We start from the raw sequence: 15,531 nt of genomic DNA, 5'->3' as shown, positions 1-15,531 counted from the left end.
GCAACCAGAAGCAATAAATAATGTGACTTAAATAATGTGGAGACAAAAGTGACGCCCATATTTTTTAGCGCCAAAAAAGACGCCCACATTATTTGGCGCCTAAATGCTTTTGGCGCCAAAAATGACGCCACATCCGGAACGCCGACATTTTTGACGCAAAAAATTACGCAACTTCCGGCGACACGTATGACGCCGGAAACAGAAAAAAAATTTTGCGCCAAAAAAGTCCGCGCCAAGAATGACGCAATAAAATGAAGCATTTTCTGCCCCCGCGAGCCTAACAGCCCACAGGGAAAAAGTCAAATTTTTTAAGGTAAGAAAAAATGATTGAAACAAATGCATTTATCCCAAATATGAAACTGACTGTCTGAAAAATAAGGAATGTTGAACATTCTGAGTCAAGGCAAATAAATGTTTGAATACATATATTTAGAACTTTATAAACAAAGTGCCCAACCATAGCTTAGAGTGTCACAGAAAATAAGATTTACTTACCCCAGGACACTCATCTACAAGTAGTAGAAAGCCAAACCAGTACTGAAACGAGAATCAGTAGAGGTAATGGTATATATAAGAGTATATCGTCGATCTGAAAAGGGAGGTAAGAGATGAATCTCTACGACCGATAACAGAGAACCTATGAAATAGACCCCGTAGAAGGAGATCACTGCATTCAAATAGGCAATACTCTCCTCACATCCCTCTGACATTCACTGCACGCTGAGAGGAAAACCGGGCTCCAACTTGCTGCGGAGCGCATATCAACGTAGAATCTAGCACAAACTTCACCACCTCCATCGGAGGCAAAGTTTGTAAAACTGAATTGTGGGTGTGGTGAGGGGTGTATTTATAGGCATTTTAAGGTTTGGGAAACTTTGCCCCTCCTGGTAGGAATGTATATCCCATATGTCACTAGCTCATGGACTCTTGCTAATTACATGAAAGAAATCTGTATCCTAGGTTCTTTGTTGCTCCTTAAAGGGACACTGTAGTCAAATATTCACTTGTGTTCTAACAATAGTATACCAATAAATAATTACTTTTTTAAAGTACATCCTATTTCAAATCTTTGTCGTTTGCAATATATCAGTTTAGAGCTGCAACAACTAATCGTCATAATCGATAATAATCGATTATGAAAATAGTTGTCAACGAATCTCATAATCGATTAATTGATTAGTTGGTTTGCAATTAGTTGGTCTGTGCACACCAGCTGCTTCACTCCAATGAACTCCTGCATATGGTATTGTGTTTTATGGTTATGTCCTTAGCCTAAAGGACGTCTACAGACGTCTACTTTTCACTTTTTCAGGACAGTATACGTTTACAACTACCCCTGGCTTATGTGCAACCCAGATATAATAGTCATCATTTGGATTGTTTATATTAAATCTGGTGATTTGGAACTATGCTTTTCATGATATAGTGCCAAGCTTGTTGTTTACACCTTGCCCCTAGATTGATGGGAGTTATTTAAATTGATGTGCACTATTATCTGTTTGCACAATTATTAACAGATTGCTTGCTATTGCTGATTATATGTACTGTATAAATAAATGTGTAAGGCTTTGTCCTGTTATTGATATACAGTCCTTAGCGCTTTTGATTTAGTTTTTAATAAATTGAGATATGTACCAGATTCAACCTTTATAAGTATATATTCGTTATTTTTAGAGTGGACTAGATATTTCCCCTAACCTTATAGCTGGTTATTTACCATTGCATATAGATATTCAAGATATTTTTATGTTAGAATGAAGTCAAGGATTACTTTATTTAGAGGCCCCTTGCCAAGGTAGAAAACACTTAGCATTGGTGAAGAGCTAACAAAGATAAATTTCCCACTTTGGTGAAATTGGCAAAGCCCTACTTATGCACCTCAACAGCCTTTTCTCTGCTGCAGGAAATATAGCTGCAAACAGAGAACCAGCCTTAGCCAGAAGCATGTGGACATGTTGAGATGTTTGCATTTCAATACAAAGTTTCTGAAAGAGTGAATAACAGAATGTTATTAACAGTGATAGTCTAACTCTTTCTGGTTCTACCTCTTTTCAAACAGTTTGTGGTTTTGTTTTGTATAATTATAAATCTGTGCTCTGCTGCTTAAAAATTGAAGAAACAGTTGTGTTAATGTAAAGTTTTAGTCTGAAGTTTATATTTGTAACACTCATTATGTGGATTTTATTTAAAACATAGAAAACTATTATTGCTTCCCTTTTTATCCGATTAGTCGATTTAATCGAAAAAATAATCGGCCGATTAATCGATTATGAAAATAATCGTTAGTTGCAGCCCTATATCAGTTTAATAATTTTCACCTTTTTCCAAACCCACGTATTTATACTCCCCAACTGTATTCCAATCCTGGAGGACAACTCCAGTTGGAACATGGCGACTAACGCATGTAGTCGCGCATGCGCATTGTGTCCAACGTCATCGGCAACGTCACCGTCTAAGGGCTAAGAAGACACTCTCTGTTGATCCAGCTTCAGATGAGTATGCTGCGCAGTGTGCGCATGCGTCATTTTCTCTGCTGTCGGTGATGTTGGCTTCTATGCCGCAATATGCGCATGCGATACTAATAGAAAACGATTGCGCATGCGTTTAATGATGAAATTATATTTTAATTACATGTTAATACTGGGGATGCGATTGGCCAGAATGTTATTGCTTAGACGGCCCACATTTGAGGGCTGGTTAAAGGGACAGGATACTCATTTTCATATAACTGCATGCAATAGACACTACTATAAAGAATACGATGCACAGATACTGATATAAAAATCCAGTATAAAACTGTTTAAAAACTTAATTAGGAGCTGTCAGTTTGGCTCTGTTGAAAAGGTAGCTGGAAAGCCCACTGCAAGTGGCAAATAAGACACTCCCCCCTTCCCCCTTCTTTTGCATATGAAAAGACCCTTTACACAAACAGGAGCAAGCTGGAGAAGGTAGCTGATGGTATTCACATAAAACTTTGGGGCTTGGTTAGGAGTCTGAAAATCAGAGCAATGTTATTTAAAAATAAGCAAAACTATACATTTATTTTTTTTTAAAAACTTTATGGGCTATATAAATCATCTACAAAACATTTATGCAAAGAAAAAATGAGTGTCCCTTTAACGTGACGTCAGTGACATGAAATAAAAGTTTATTTTTCGGCTAAAGGGAGCTTCGTTTTTGAAAATGAAAAGGTAGATTTTATTTAATTTATAATTGCAATGTTTAATGTTGGGTGAGTTTTGCCTAAGAGAAGGAAGCAAATTAAACAGAAGTAAATTGGAAAGTTATTTAAAATTGTATTATGTATATGAATCATGAAAAACATTTTGGGTTTCATGTACTTTTTTTTTTTTTTTTAACCCTTTCAGTGCCAACGATGGCTCTGAGCCGTCGCAGAGTTTTCCACTCGGGTGCTAACGACGGCTCAGAGCCGTCGCTAGCACTCTCCCACCTTGAGGGAGATCTGGAGGCTTCCACCCCGGTGATCAGGCCTGTATAGTGACAGGCATCGTCGGGGCTTCACGTTATGCGTGGTGACGTCATGTGCAATGACGTCACTGCGCAACTTTATTTAAAATTTGCAATGTTAAGTATAGGAATAGGGGGCATGCTGCTTAGAAGCCTGTATCTCAGGCATCTAGGCAGCTACAGACCCTAACCTTTCCAACAGTGTAAGATTTTGGGGATCTTGGGGGGGGGGGGAATAGTTAAAAGAAATATATATTTAAAAAAACAAACAAACAAACCCTTAAAACAGCTTAGCACCCAGGTGGGAAAGTGCTTAGCACTCAAAGGGTTAAGAACCAAAACTTTTTTTTTTTTTCCCTGCCACCTCAGAATTGGCAAGATCAATCGCCCAGAGGTTCACTCGTTCGGGGTGATTGGCATCTCCTGCTCTAGTGCAATTGGTTGCGCTAAAGCAGGGGGCGGCATTGCACAAGAATACTCTTGTGCAATGTTAAATTTTGCCCTGCAATTAAACGTTGCAAGTGGCGATTGCAGGAGGACAGGTTCACTAATTGCAAACCTGCAGGGATTATACATTTATCCCATAGTATGTTTAATTTGAAACTATCTGGAGGTGTGTTTTAGTACACCAGTGATCCCAAGGACAGATGGCTCCCTCTGATGAAAACTGCTATCTACTGGTGTACCATACAATCATTTAGGGGACCATTTTCAATGGATTTAGGGGTGCCAACAGTAGAATTACATGCTCTAACAAATTAGGGCATTTTTAAATTTTATTATGGCCCTTAAACACTTCAAGCCGTTAATTTGTTGCAAGTATTAATCCTGTGTTCTCCCTCAGCCGAACAAAGACCCCAAGGAGGCCCCCGCCAAAGAAACCATCCAACACTAGCCAGAAGGATCCAGTTGGGGTAAGAGTAAATCTGCTATATGAAGGTATTTTTTATTTTCAGGTAATGCAGTTGATGGCAAGTAGTGCTGAAAGAGAGGGAAGGGTATAGTTAACAAGAGAAAAACTGCCAAACTATTCTGGCCATTCCGTTTTGCCACTTAAGAACTTTATCTGCATCTGGGGTTATAATTATACAATATTTGCCTTTGTTATGAATGTAATGTAAATAGCATGATCTATATGGCACAATACTATCCACCACCATGACAAATCTCTGTGCTGGCTGTTGTAGGATGCAGTTATGTGCAATGTGGGAGTTATAAAGTGTTGTGCATAGCATCAGTATTGGGTATATTCAGTAGCGCACACAAACAAACCACTAGAGGGATCCTTGTTCTGTACAGCGGGAATGTATGCACTGTGCCACAAGCGCTTCTTAGTGTCTCTAGCAATAATGTGTTACACACTATGGTTTTGTGGACAGTAGATGTGGGTGAAACAAGATATAAAATGTGTGCTGGGGCACAGAAGTGTGTTTTGTGTCTAGGGTAGAATAAAGCCTAAATGAGCACCTGCTTTTCAGTATTGAAAGGGAACAAAGGTTTATGTAGCTTTTAGTGTTTCTTAAAACCAGGAGTACATAAAATGCAGTGTGATTGCAATAAATATATATATTTATAAATGACAGTATATATCTTCACATGGCTGTTTCAATGCATTATTTTAGTCTTACATTTATTGCTACCAAAACTGTATCTGTAAAAATGCTGTCAATACTTGTTAATGTGGTATCGCTTGATTACCTACCGGTTACAGTTGCATCAAAGCGTTGTGTAAATTCTTATATCTAAATTGGTAGTGGTGCAAGAAAATGTGAAATGATTGTCTACCATCTGTGTGACTGTTTCTGTAATCTCTAAGGTTTACTGCAGAGTGCGTCCCCTCATTCCCCCAGACCAAGAGTGCTGCATTGAAGTGATTAATGAGACAACCGTGCAGCTACACCCTCCTGATGGGTGTAAAGTTAATCGAAATGGGGAATACAAGGAGGTGAGTTAGGCTGAGCTACATGGGACTGCCATTTTGTCTATTAAAAAAATGTTTTACCTTTATGTTTCAATTTAGCCCAGATTACATAGGAAAAGTCCAGCTCTGGAGCTGCAGGACATTGTCAACGAGCCAATCAGGAGCATCAGTTGCATAACTCCAGCAATCAACTGCTGTGTCCTGATTAAGATCTGTAATGTTTCCAGCTCCGCAGTAGGGCTTTACCTAAGTGTTTAACATCTTTTATGGGTGCTAATACAGTAATCTAGTCTTACTAATGCAAAAAATGTGTGCTGTGTTCAATTAGAGCATGAATTAGAGCATGCATTTGCATTTGAATGCTCCTTTTAACATTATAAGTTTACAGTTCATGGTTTTTAGGCTTAATAACTTTTTTTTTTTTTTTTTTAAGACTCAGTATTCTTTCAAACAAGTGTTTGGAACTCTGGTGACTCAAAAAGAGCTGTTTGACGTTGTTGCCAAGCCTTTAGTAGAAGATTTAATCCGTGGCAAAAATGGTAGGTTTTTTTTAATGAATTTGTGAAATTGCTTTGTAAATCTCTGGTAAAACCTAAACCGCATTTTTTGTACATTTAGGGCTTCTGTTCACATATGGAGTGACTGGAAGTGGCAAAACTCACACCATGACTGGATCCCCAGGGGAAGGAGGACTCTTACCACGATGTTTAGATATGATCTTTAACAGCATTGGAGGTTTTCAAGCCAAGAGATATGTATGTGTTTACTTCATATTTAGGCCTAGTATTTTGTTAAATTTAGGTTTGAAGTTTGGTATACTTTAGAAGTGGTTGCCATTTTATTTCCATTTGTTGAGGTTACTCAAACTCAGGATGACTTAAAGTACAGTAAATGTCTTGAGACTGTAATATAACATAATTAAGCATAGTACGACAACTTTGCAATAAATGTTTCCTACTTTACATTTCATGCACCTCCTAATTATTGCTGCTGCCATTATGAAACTTAGGTTACACTGAAGGTGTCTGATGGAGAGTTCCTGCGCATGAGTAGACAGGTCAGCAGTGGAATGCTAGATTTCTAGCTCTTGTCATTCAAGTATGACTAGAGGGACACAGAATAACCTCAATACAATGCTTATAAAATGTACTTAGCATTTAATGGTTGCTTAAAAACAACGGCAGCAAACATGGCTTTAATCCATTTAAAAAAGTGTCACTAATGTTATTGTATTGTATGGCTGCGTTAAACTCCTATAATTGCAAAGGTCTTTACTGTATTTAACAATCCATAAAAGAAGAGAAAAAAAATGCTTTTATATTTTTGTACCATGCAGTAATAAAAAAAAATCTTATTTACGTTGAATCTTCAGTTTTTGAATCCAGATTGAATATAGGTGAATATTGGTTGATATAGAAACAAGCACACAAACTTTTTTTCCCCTCTAAATATTTGTTCCCTTAGCTTTGCTGAGTTGTCATAAATTTTGCTACCTAGGTTTTTAAAATGGATGATAAGAACGGTATGGATGTGCAGAATGAGGTGGATGCCCTTTTGGAGAGGCAGAAGAGAGAGGTCCAACCTCAGGTGATATCCAGGACCCCTTTGAGCAGGTAAGTGGACTTCCAGTTTTATTCCAGTTTTGTTTGTTTTCTAAATAAAACCACTTATCTATTTGTCCTTGCCTCTTTATTTCCCTGTTACGTTAAGGCAAAAAATAGAGCCGGAGTTTGCAGATATGATAAATATTCAGGACCACTGCAAGGTGGAGGAGGTGGATGAGGATAGTGTATACAGCGTCTTTGTGTCTTACATTGAGATTTACAACAACTATATCTATGATCTCCTAGAAGAAGTCTCTATGGATCCCATCAAACCAAAGTGAGTGGCTTTCTCTATCCATAATTACCAACTTGGTGCCAAAAATTGTTCTTGCATCATTTTCATCCATTAGGCATGATGTTTTCAGCTGGTGGCAGAAGAAGATAGCATTATTGTTCTGTGTTTAATGTTTGTGTGGTTTTTTTTTTTTTTGTCATTTGCTTAATACACAGTTAAAAGCATGTTACGTTACTACTTTATGAATGTGCTATTTTTCTTTTCTTCTATATGTGTATGGACGGCTTTTTTTTTTTTCTGGTATATTTTACGTGACTAGCTTTCAGATACAGCTTTTTTGGAAGACTGATATCCATTTCTGAATAGATTGAGCACTCCCCCATGCTTAAAGTGATTGTAAACTTTGATTAAATCCCAGGATCAAAAAAATAATCTTAAAAACCGGGGCACTTTAATTATTTAAAGTTTACAAAGGTGCTTATTTTTTTTAAAATACTTACCTTTTTAGCATTATGGTAAACATAAAGCTGATCCTCCGTCCGCATCTTCTGCTTTCTTTAGCATATTGATGACTAATCCGGCTTCCTCCAATCGTTGCTCCATGAGTTGGACGCCAAAGGGGGCATGCAACAATTGAAGGAAACCGGATGTTTGAGATTTTTTGATTCTGGGCTTTAATTCCTTAAAGTTTACAATCATTTTAAGGCTAATATTCCCTGTCATTGCAGCTGTTGAGGTTTGTGGTTAGCAAGTATTCTGCACCATCAGTTGTTTACATACATTAACTGGGGTTTCTAATATCCGTTGTAAGCAATTTCACTTTTTGTGTTAATAAATAAAATATTGCTTTCAAGAACCCTTTTAATTGTAGTTTTAAGTACAAATTTTAGTGTTAGCAGAGCTAATGAGTATCTGTTTCCTTTTGCCCTACCATTAATATGAAGTTATATAGTATGGAGTATAACATGTTCCTGTTTATTTGTCAGGTGGAACACGCCCGGAAGGAATACAGAGTTTATGTATGTGCCTGTTGTCCAACTACTTTCTATGTTTTCTTTTGCCTTGTAAACTCGTCTAATTTTTTTTTTTTTTCCTTTGTAGAAGCTTTGTAGTTGATAGAAATGTGTGCATGCTCTGCTTACTTTGTTTCTTAAACTTTTTTTTTTTTTTTTTTTTTTAAAGTTTGCCATGCAACCTACAAAAGAAAAGCATTTAGTAAAGGGTAGTGGAAGTCAGAATTCAACATTTGATTCTGATCTGTCCGTACACTCTCATGAAGAGGAGTTAAAAAAAACAAACACAAAATAAATAAAAACTTAAAGGGACAGTCAACCTAAAAAATGTTCCAACTTATTTAGCTAATGTTTGCAACGATTAGTACTGCAAACAGTATCCCAATGTTAATAGATATATAGTGTGAAAGTAAAAATAGTTACTAGTTCATCTTCGGCTGTTTTGAGATGACCGCCTGAGCCCTCCTACCCAAGCTTCATCCTGATCTTGTACTCCTCTCCAACATGAAACTACTCAAACCTGCGTGGTCCCTTGATTTGTGCATGCGCGATGCGCCGTTTTATGGTGAAGGGGGATGTTTCAGTAAGGAAATAAAAATTACAATATTTTGTGGAAAAAGAAACCCTCCATATAGTTAAAACATGCTGAGAAATCTGTTCATTATTATCTTGTATACCACACTTTTTTCACGCACCCTACAAAATAAATAAGCACAGTAATCTATCTTCTTTTTCTCAGTAAGTGAAGTAAACTTGAAACTTTCTGAATCATAACTGTAGTTTTGACTTTCATGTCCTTTTTTTTTTTTTTATGTAACTTTTGTTTATAACTGTGGTAGTTGAACAAGTGGCAGTGAAATTAAACTCCTAGTCAACACATTTTGTAGCTTTAAGCACTCATGCAGTCTCCTAACCCTGCTCTGCGAGTGCTTATGCTGCTGTTCTCTAGTCTAATGTCCTTATTTCCTTTTGTTCTTTACTATTTTTTTAATTTTATTTCCTCTTCCCTCCCTCAGACCTCCACAATCCAAAATATTACGGGAAGACCAGAACCACAACATGTATATTGCGGGATGCACAGAAGTGGAGGTCAAATCTACTGAAGAGGCCTTTGATGTCTTCTGGAAAGGTGAAATGCTTAATCCATAAAAAAAACCTTTAGTCTTGGTTTGGTAGACATTTTATTTTGTGACATTTTAAGTTATATAAGTTTACAGTAAATTCAAAGAATTGTGATTTGCTTAAAGGGAGTTTTACCCCCTTTTTTTTTTTCTTCTTAGCGATTCAGGTAGAGCATGTAATTTAAAAAAAATAAATTAAATTTACTTCTGTTCTACTTCCTTTGTTGAAAAGCGTAGGTAGGCTCAGGGGCAGAAAAACACCTTGGGTTCTTGCGGATTGGTAGCTGTGCATAGGTGCCTCTTGGCATTCGCTCGCTTGATGTGTTTAGGTAGCTCCTCGTAGTGCATTCCTGATCCTTCAACAAAGGATACCAAGAAAAAGAAGAGAATAGAAGTAAATTGGAAAGTTGTTTTGCCTTATCTGAATGAGAGGATAAAAAGTTGGGTTTCATGTTCCTTTAAATTGGACCTTATTGTACTAATAAAACACATCTTCTAAAATGAAACTATCTTCTGCCATATAGGGCTCGATTTATGAGGTCCTTCTCCTCCCTTTGACTGCCAGTTTGCACAAGAGAACCTGCAGTCAGGATTTATCAAGCAGCGGTCATTAGACCGCTGCTTCCCTACCCTGTTTTTCACCTCTTAGGTAGAGAATTTTAATCTCCTTGGTCTCGTCCGACCGGAGATTGACGGCTCCTGACACTGTGGGGGCGAGGTTGCACGAGAGCAAAGGAGCGCTCGTGTGCAATGGTAAATTCGACCAGCGGCTTGCTGCCCGCCAGTGGAGAATTTGGGCGGACAGGGGCATACATATTCGCCCCTGTATGGATTGATAAATTGAGCCCTTGTGTAATGAATCGGACTATACTAAAGAAGCTTATATTTCAATGGTGAAATCTAGCTAGATGGTTGTCACCCTACTATCTGACTGGACCACATGAGCCAAAAAGTTCTTTAGTGTTCACCCCAGGACATATTTAATGGACACACCACCCGGCTAAAATGTAAGCCAATATTAGGCTAAAATTATGATGGTTCTTTTTTCTCAATGTTTTGTTTGCATAAGTTATCATTACATCAATTTTGTTAAAGCTTGTATAACATTTATAACTGCACCCACCTGGCAACTTAATAATTATACCTGCCTGGCAACATTTTCTGTGGAGAATCTCTGCTACAAATTTGTAGTTTACACTCTTAATGCTGTTGTACATTTTAGTGATATATTTTAGACAATCTGCTTTTATAATTTTTACTTATACTTCAACATTACAGGCCAAAAAAGGAGGAGGATAGCAAACACAACGCTGAACAGAGAATCCAGTCGCTCACACAGTGTTTTTATGATTAAGTTGGCGCAGGCCCCGCTTGATGCTGATGGAGATAATGTACTTCAGGCAAGTGCTCTTTTTCATAGATACTTTCTGTATATTCAGTCATTGAACAAAGTCATTGTTTCTTTGTAATGACACGGTGAGTCCACGGATCATCATCAATTACTGTTAAGAACATCACTCCTGGCCAGCAGGAGGAGGCAAAGAACACCACAGCAAAGCTGTTAAATAATCACTCCCTTACCCACAAACCCCCAGACATTCTCTTTGCCTGTAGTGCAAGGAGGAGGTGAAGTTTTCTTCAAGATAGAGCTGTCCTGCTGCCGGACAGCACTTTCAGGTAAGTGCCATTTTAATTTTCTTTTGCAAGGCGATTGCTGGCACTTGTTACAGCTAAAAGCTGTCTTATTTAATATGGGACTTTATTAAACCTTCATGTTTGGGGTTACTTTTAGGCAGTTTGGGCATTGACTGTGAGATGATTTATGGTGGCTCGGTGTGTTATAGCAGTTTTTATAGTTTAACTTTTGGTCATGGAGATTACTGTTGTAAGCCTTTTTTTTTTTTTTTTTTTTTTTTTAGGCAGTTAGGGCTCTAACTGCTCCGTATTTGAAAACAAGCTGTAGGACAGGTAGGCACCTCAGTAAAGCTACTGAGGTGTATAGGTAGCCTGAGGTCTATTTTGGTTTGTTGCGCTAACACACATTTCTATTTAAAGACACAGTACACTTAGTTTTTATTTTTAAACTTTATTCTTATTTATTACATAAGATGGATCAAGAGGCTTTTCAAACCATTATCCCAGGCGAAGTTGCTGCTTGTCAGTTATGTTTTAATGCTCAGTTGGAACCCCCAGTTCCTTTTCTTTCCTCATGCATTGAGAGAACTTTTATAGAGAGAAAATATTTGACCATGAGCCACCATTATCCCAGGCAAATGCTGTTCAGGTGCTTCCTGTTGCAGATATGCTGCAACTTTCTCCTCAAGCGTCCCAACTTTTTCAGTCTCCACATACATTGCCCTGTGTTTCCTCTTGCAATCCTGTACAAGACATTGCTTCCCAGGTATCCCTTGTCCGCTTTCCCCATGTTGCAGGGAAGGTGTAAAAGGAAATTTCTTTTACAAGATATGGCGAGTCCACGGTTTTCATCCTTACTTATGGGATATCGCCTCCTGGTCAGCAGGAGGAGGCAAAGAGCACCACAGCAGAGCTGTAAATATAGCTTGTCATTCTCTTTGCCTGTGTTATACTAGGAATTCTGGAACTGAGATCAATATTCAATGCGCTTCAGGCGTGGCCTCAGTTGGCTTTGAACAAATTCATCAGCTTCCAGTCGGACAACATCACGACTGTGGCATATATCAATCATCAGGGGAGAACAAGGAGTTCCTTAGCGATGATAGAAGTATCCAAGATAATTCGATGGGCGGAGGCCCACTCTTATCTGTCTGCAATTTACATCCCAGGAGTAGAGAACTGGGAAGCAGATTTTCTAAGTCAGCAGATTTTTCATCCGGGGGAGTGGGAACTCCATCCGTAGGTGTTTGCCTCACTGATGCTCTGATGGGGCAGACCGGAATTGGATCTGATGGCATCTCAACAGAATGCCAAGCTTCCAAGATACGGATCCAGGTCGAGGGATCCTCAGGCCGAACTGATAGATGCCTTGGTCGTTCAGCCTAGCTTATGTGTTTCCACCGTTTCCTCTCCTTCCACGCGTGATTGCTCGAATCAAACAGGAGAGAGCTTCAGTAATCCTGATAGCGCCTGTGTGGCCACGCAGGACTTGGTATGCGGATTTAGTGGACATGTCCTCTCTGCCACCGTGGAAACTCCCTTTGAAACAGGACCTTCTCATTCAAGGTCCTTTCCAACATCCAAATCTAATTTTTCTGCAGCTGACTGCGTGGAGATTGAACGCTTGAGTTTATCTAATTGAGGATTCTCTGATTCAGTCATCAGTACTTTGATACAGGCTAGAAAGCCTGTCACTAGAAAAATCTATCATAAGATAGGGCGTAAATATCTTTATTGGTGTGAATCCAAGGGTTACTTGTGGCGTAAAGTTAGGATTCCCAGGATTCTGTGTTTTCTCCAAGAAGGATTGGAGAAAGGGTTATCGGCAAGTTTTTTTTTAAAAGGACAAATTTCGGCTTTGTCAATTTTGTTTCACAAGCTTTTGGCAGATATGCCAGATGTTCAGTCTTTTTGTCAGGCTCTATCTAGATTTAAGCCTGTATTTAGACCAATTACTCCTCCCTGGAGTTTAAATTTAGTTCTTCGAGTTCTTCAAGGGGTGCCGTTTTGAACCTATGCATTCCATATATATTAAATTGTTATCTTGGAAAGTTCTGTTTTGGTCGCTATTTCTTCTGCTCGAATAATTTCTGAGCTTTCAGCGTTGGTGTGATTCACCTTATCTCATATTTCATTCTGATAAAGCGGTTTTACATGCCAAACCTGGTTTTCTTCCTAAGTTTGTTTCTAATAAGAATATTAATCAGAAAATTGTTGTTCCTTCCTTCATTGTCTCCTAATCCTTCTTCTAAGAAGGAGCGTCTGTTACATAACCTGGACGTGGTCCATGCCATAAAATTCTATTTACAGGCAACTAAGGATTTCCGTCAATCATCTTCATTATTCTTTGTTTATTCAGGAAAGCGTAGGGGTCGGAAAGCTACGGCTACCTCTTTCTTTTTGGCTGAGAAGTATCATTCGCCTGGCATATGAGACTGCTGGACAGCAGCCTCCTGAAAGAATTACGGCTCATTCTACTAGGCTACTGTGGCTTCCACATGGGCCTTTAAAAACGATGCATCTGTCGAACAGATTTGTAAGGCTGCGACTTGGTCGTCCCTTCATACTTTTTACAAATTTGATACTTTTGCTTCTTCTGAGGCTCTTTTTGGGAGAAAAGTTCTTCAAGCAGTGGTGCCTTCCGTTTAGGTCTCTGTCTTGTCCCTCCCTTTCATCCGTGTCCTGTAGCTTTGGTATTGTATCCCACAAGTAAGGATGAAATCCGTGGACTCGTATCTTGTAGAAGAAAAGGAAATTTTATGCTTGCCTGATAAATTGATTTCTTCTACGATACGAGTCCACGGCCCTCCCTGTCAATTGAAGACAGATTTTAGTTTTTATTATTTACTTCAGTCACCTCTGCACCTTTTAGCTTTTCCTTTCTCTTCCTATAACCTTCGGTCGAATGACTGGAGGTGGAGCGGAAGGGAGGAGCTATATATACAGCTCTGCTGTGGTGCTCTTTGCCACTTCCTGTTAGCAGGAGGATAATATCCCACAAGTAAGGATGAAATCTGTGGACTCGTCGTATCGTAGAAGAAATCCATTTTATCAGGTAAGCATAAATTTCCTTTTTCACATGTACCGTCAAGTCTGAACTTTTATATAATGGACTATTACTGTGAGGGCTCCCTACAGGTCACTGCCTAATGTGTAATGGGGATATGTTACCGGAGACTCCGGTTCATGGCTGGGTGTTTTTTGTGGCACTTTGTCAGACTTTTTAGTTGCGACAAACACGTTTGTTACGGTTGGCTAAAACTATGCAGGGCTACGGCGCTTTTTCACGGGTGGCTTAGGTGACGCCCATGAAGGGCGGGGCTTCCTTTGGCGCGCTGGGGCTTGGAAAATAGCCGCGCAGCGTACATTTACTTCCGGAAAGCCCCGACTGTCTGTAGGAGCTATCGCTAGTGACGCCACGACCGCATGGTTGTGAGCTAAGCAGGCGGTCTTGGGCGTTGTAGGATCGATCCGGACTTGTGGCTGAGAGTGGTCGGTGGACCGTGGGGGCAGTTAGGCGCCTCAGCAGAGCTGTTAAGGCGAGGTGCTGCTTGATTACATGTTAGAAATCGTCTAGCTGATTTGCACTAAAAACAAAACAGATTGTTAGACGGTTCATTTCTTAAAGGCACAGTATTTCTTTTACAAGATATGAGTCCACGGATTTCATCCTTGTGGGATATCGCCTCCTGGTCAGCAGGAGGAATCAAAGAGCACCACAGCAGAGCTGTGTGTATATATAGCTCCTCCCTTCCCTCCCACTCCAGTCATTCTCTTTGCCTGTGTTAGTGTAGACGGTTCCTAAGGTGGAGGGAGATATTTCCACCTTAGCTAAACAAACTACTATCCCTATCGAGGATTGTTGTGCCTTCAAAGACCCTATGGATAAGAAACTGGATTACCAAATTGGTAAATAAGAGTTCAGGACTTTCCATCTTAGCGCGTAGAGCCTTATGGTTGAAATCTTGGTCTGCTGATGTGTCATCTTAGTCTAAGCTTTTGGCCATTCCTTACAAGGGAGTTCCCCACTCCTCTTCCTCTAAACAGGATGGGAACTATTCACAAACCAAGTCCACTTAGAGACCCAACCAGTCTTGGAACAAGGGTTAACAATCCAAGAAGCCTACTGCTGTTTCCAAGTCAGCATGAAGGGTCGGCCCCCGATCCGGGACCGGATCTAGTAGGGGGCAGTCTCTCTGTGTGTCTCTGTCTGTCTGTGTGTCTCTGTCTGTGTGTGTGTCTCTGTCTGTGTGTGTGTCTCTGTCTGTGTGTGTGTCTCTGTCTGTGTGTGTGTCTCTGTCTGTGTGTGTGTCTCTGTCTGTGTGTGTGTCTCTGTCTGTGTGTGTGTCTCTGTCTGTCTGTGTGTCTCTGTCTGTCTGTGTGTCTCTGTCTGTCTGTGTGTCTCTGTCTGTCTGTGTGTCTCTGTCTGTCTGTGTGTCTCTGTCTGTCTGTGTGTCTCTGTCTGTCTGTGTGTCTCTGTCTGTCTGTGTGTCTCTGTCTGTGTGTGTCTGTCTGTCTGTGTGTCTCTGTCTGT

General features: G+C 39.6%; 1 protein-coding gene across 10 annotated transcripts in view; it reads left to right on the top strand.

The window, feature by feature from the left end:
* KIF23 (kinesin family member 23) overlaps window positions 1-15,531 on the top strand; it is a 263,401-nt gene that overhangs the window by 67,134 nt on the left and 180,736 nt on the right. For 8 of the 10 annotated variants that reach the window (XM_053718482.1, XM_053718481.1, XM_053718489.1 and 5 more), the window contains exons 2-10: window positions 4,313-4,382; window positions 5,285-5,413; window positions 5,823-5,928; window positions 6,008-6,144; window positions 6,887-7,002; window positions 7,100-7,270; window positions 8,215-8,247; window positions 9,258-9,370; window positions 10,641-10,762. In XM_053718482.1, coding sequence (XP_053574457.1) covers window positions 4,313-4,382; window positions 5,285-5,413; window positions 5,823-5,928; window positions 6,008-6,144; window positions 6,887-7,002; window positions 7,100-7,270; window positions 8,215-8,247; window positions 9,258-9,370; window positions 10,641-10,762 — 997 coding nt within the window. The remainder of the gene's footprint in view (window positions 1-4,312; window positions 4,383-5,284; window positions 5,414-5,822; window positions 5,929-6,007; window positions 6,145-6,886; window positions 7,003-7,099; window positions 7,271-8,214; window positions 8,248-9,257; window positions 9,371-10,640; window positions 10,763-15,531) is intronic. The other 2 variants (XM_053718483.1, XM_053718487.1) reach the window with 1 other exon arrangement.

The sequence above is a fragment of the Bombina bombina genome, chromosome 6, assembly GCF_027579735.1.
Source record: "Bombina bombina isolate aBomBom1 chromosome 6, aBomBom1.pri, whole genome shotgun sequence".
Lineage (NCBI taxonomy): Eukaryota > Metazoa > Chordata > Amphibia > Anura > Bombinatoridae > Bombina > Bombina bombina.
Note: the sequence above shows the minus strand (reverse complement) of the source record. Positions and strands in the feature narration are given on the sequence as shown.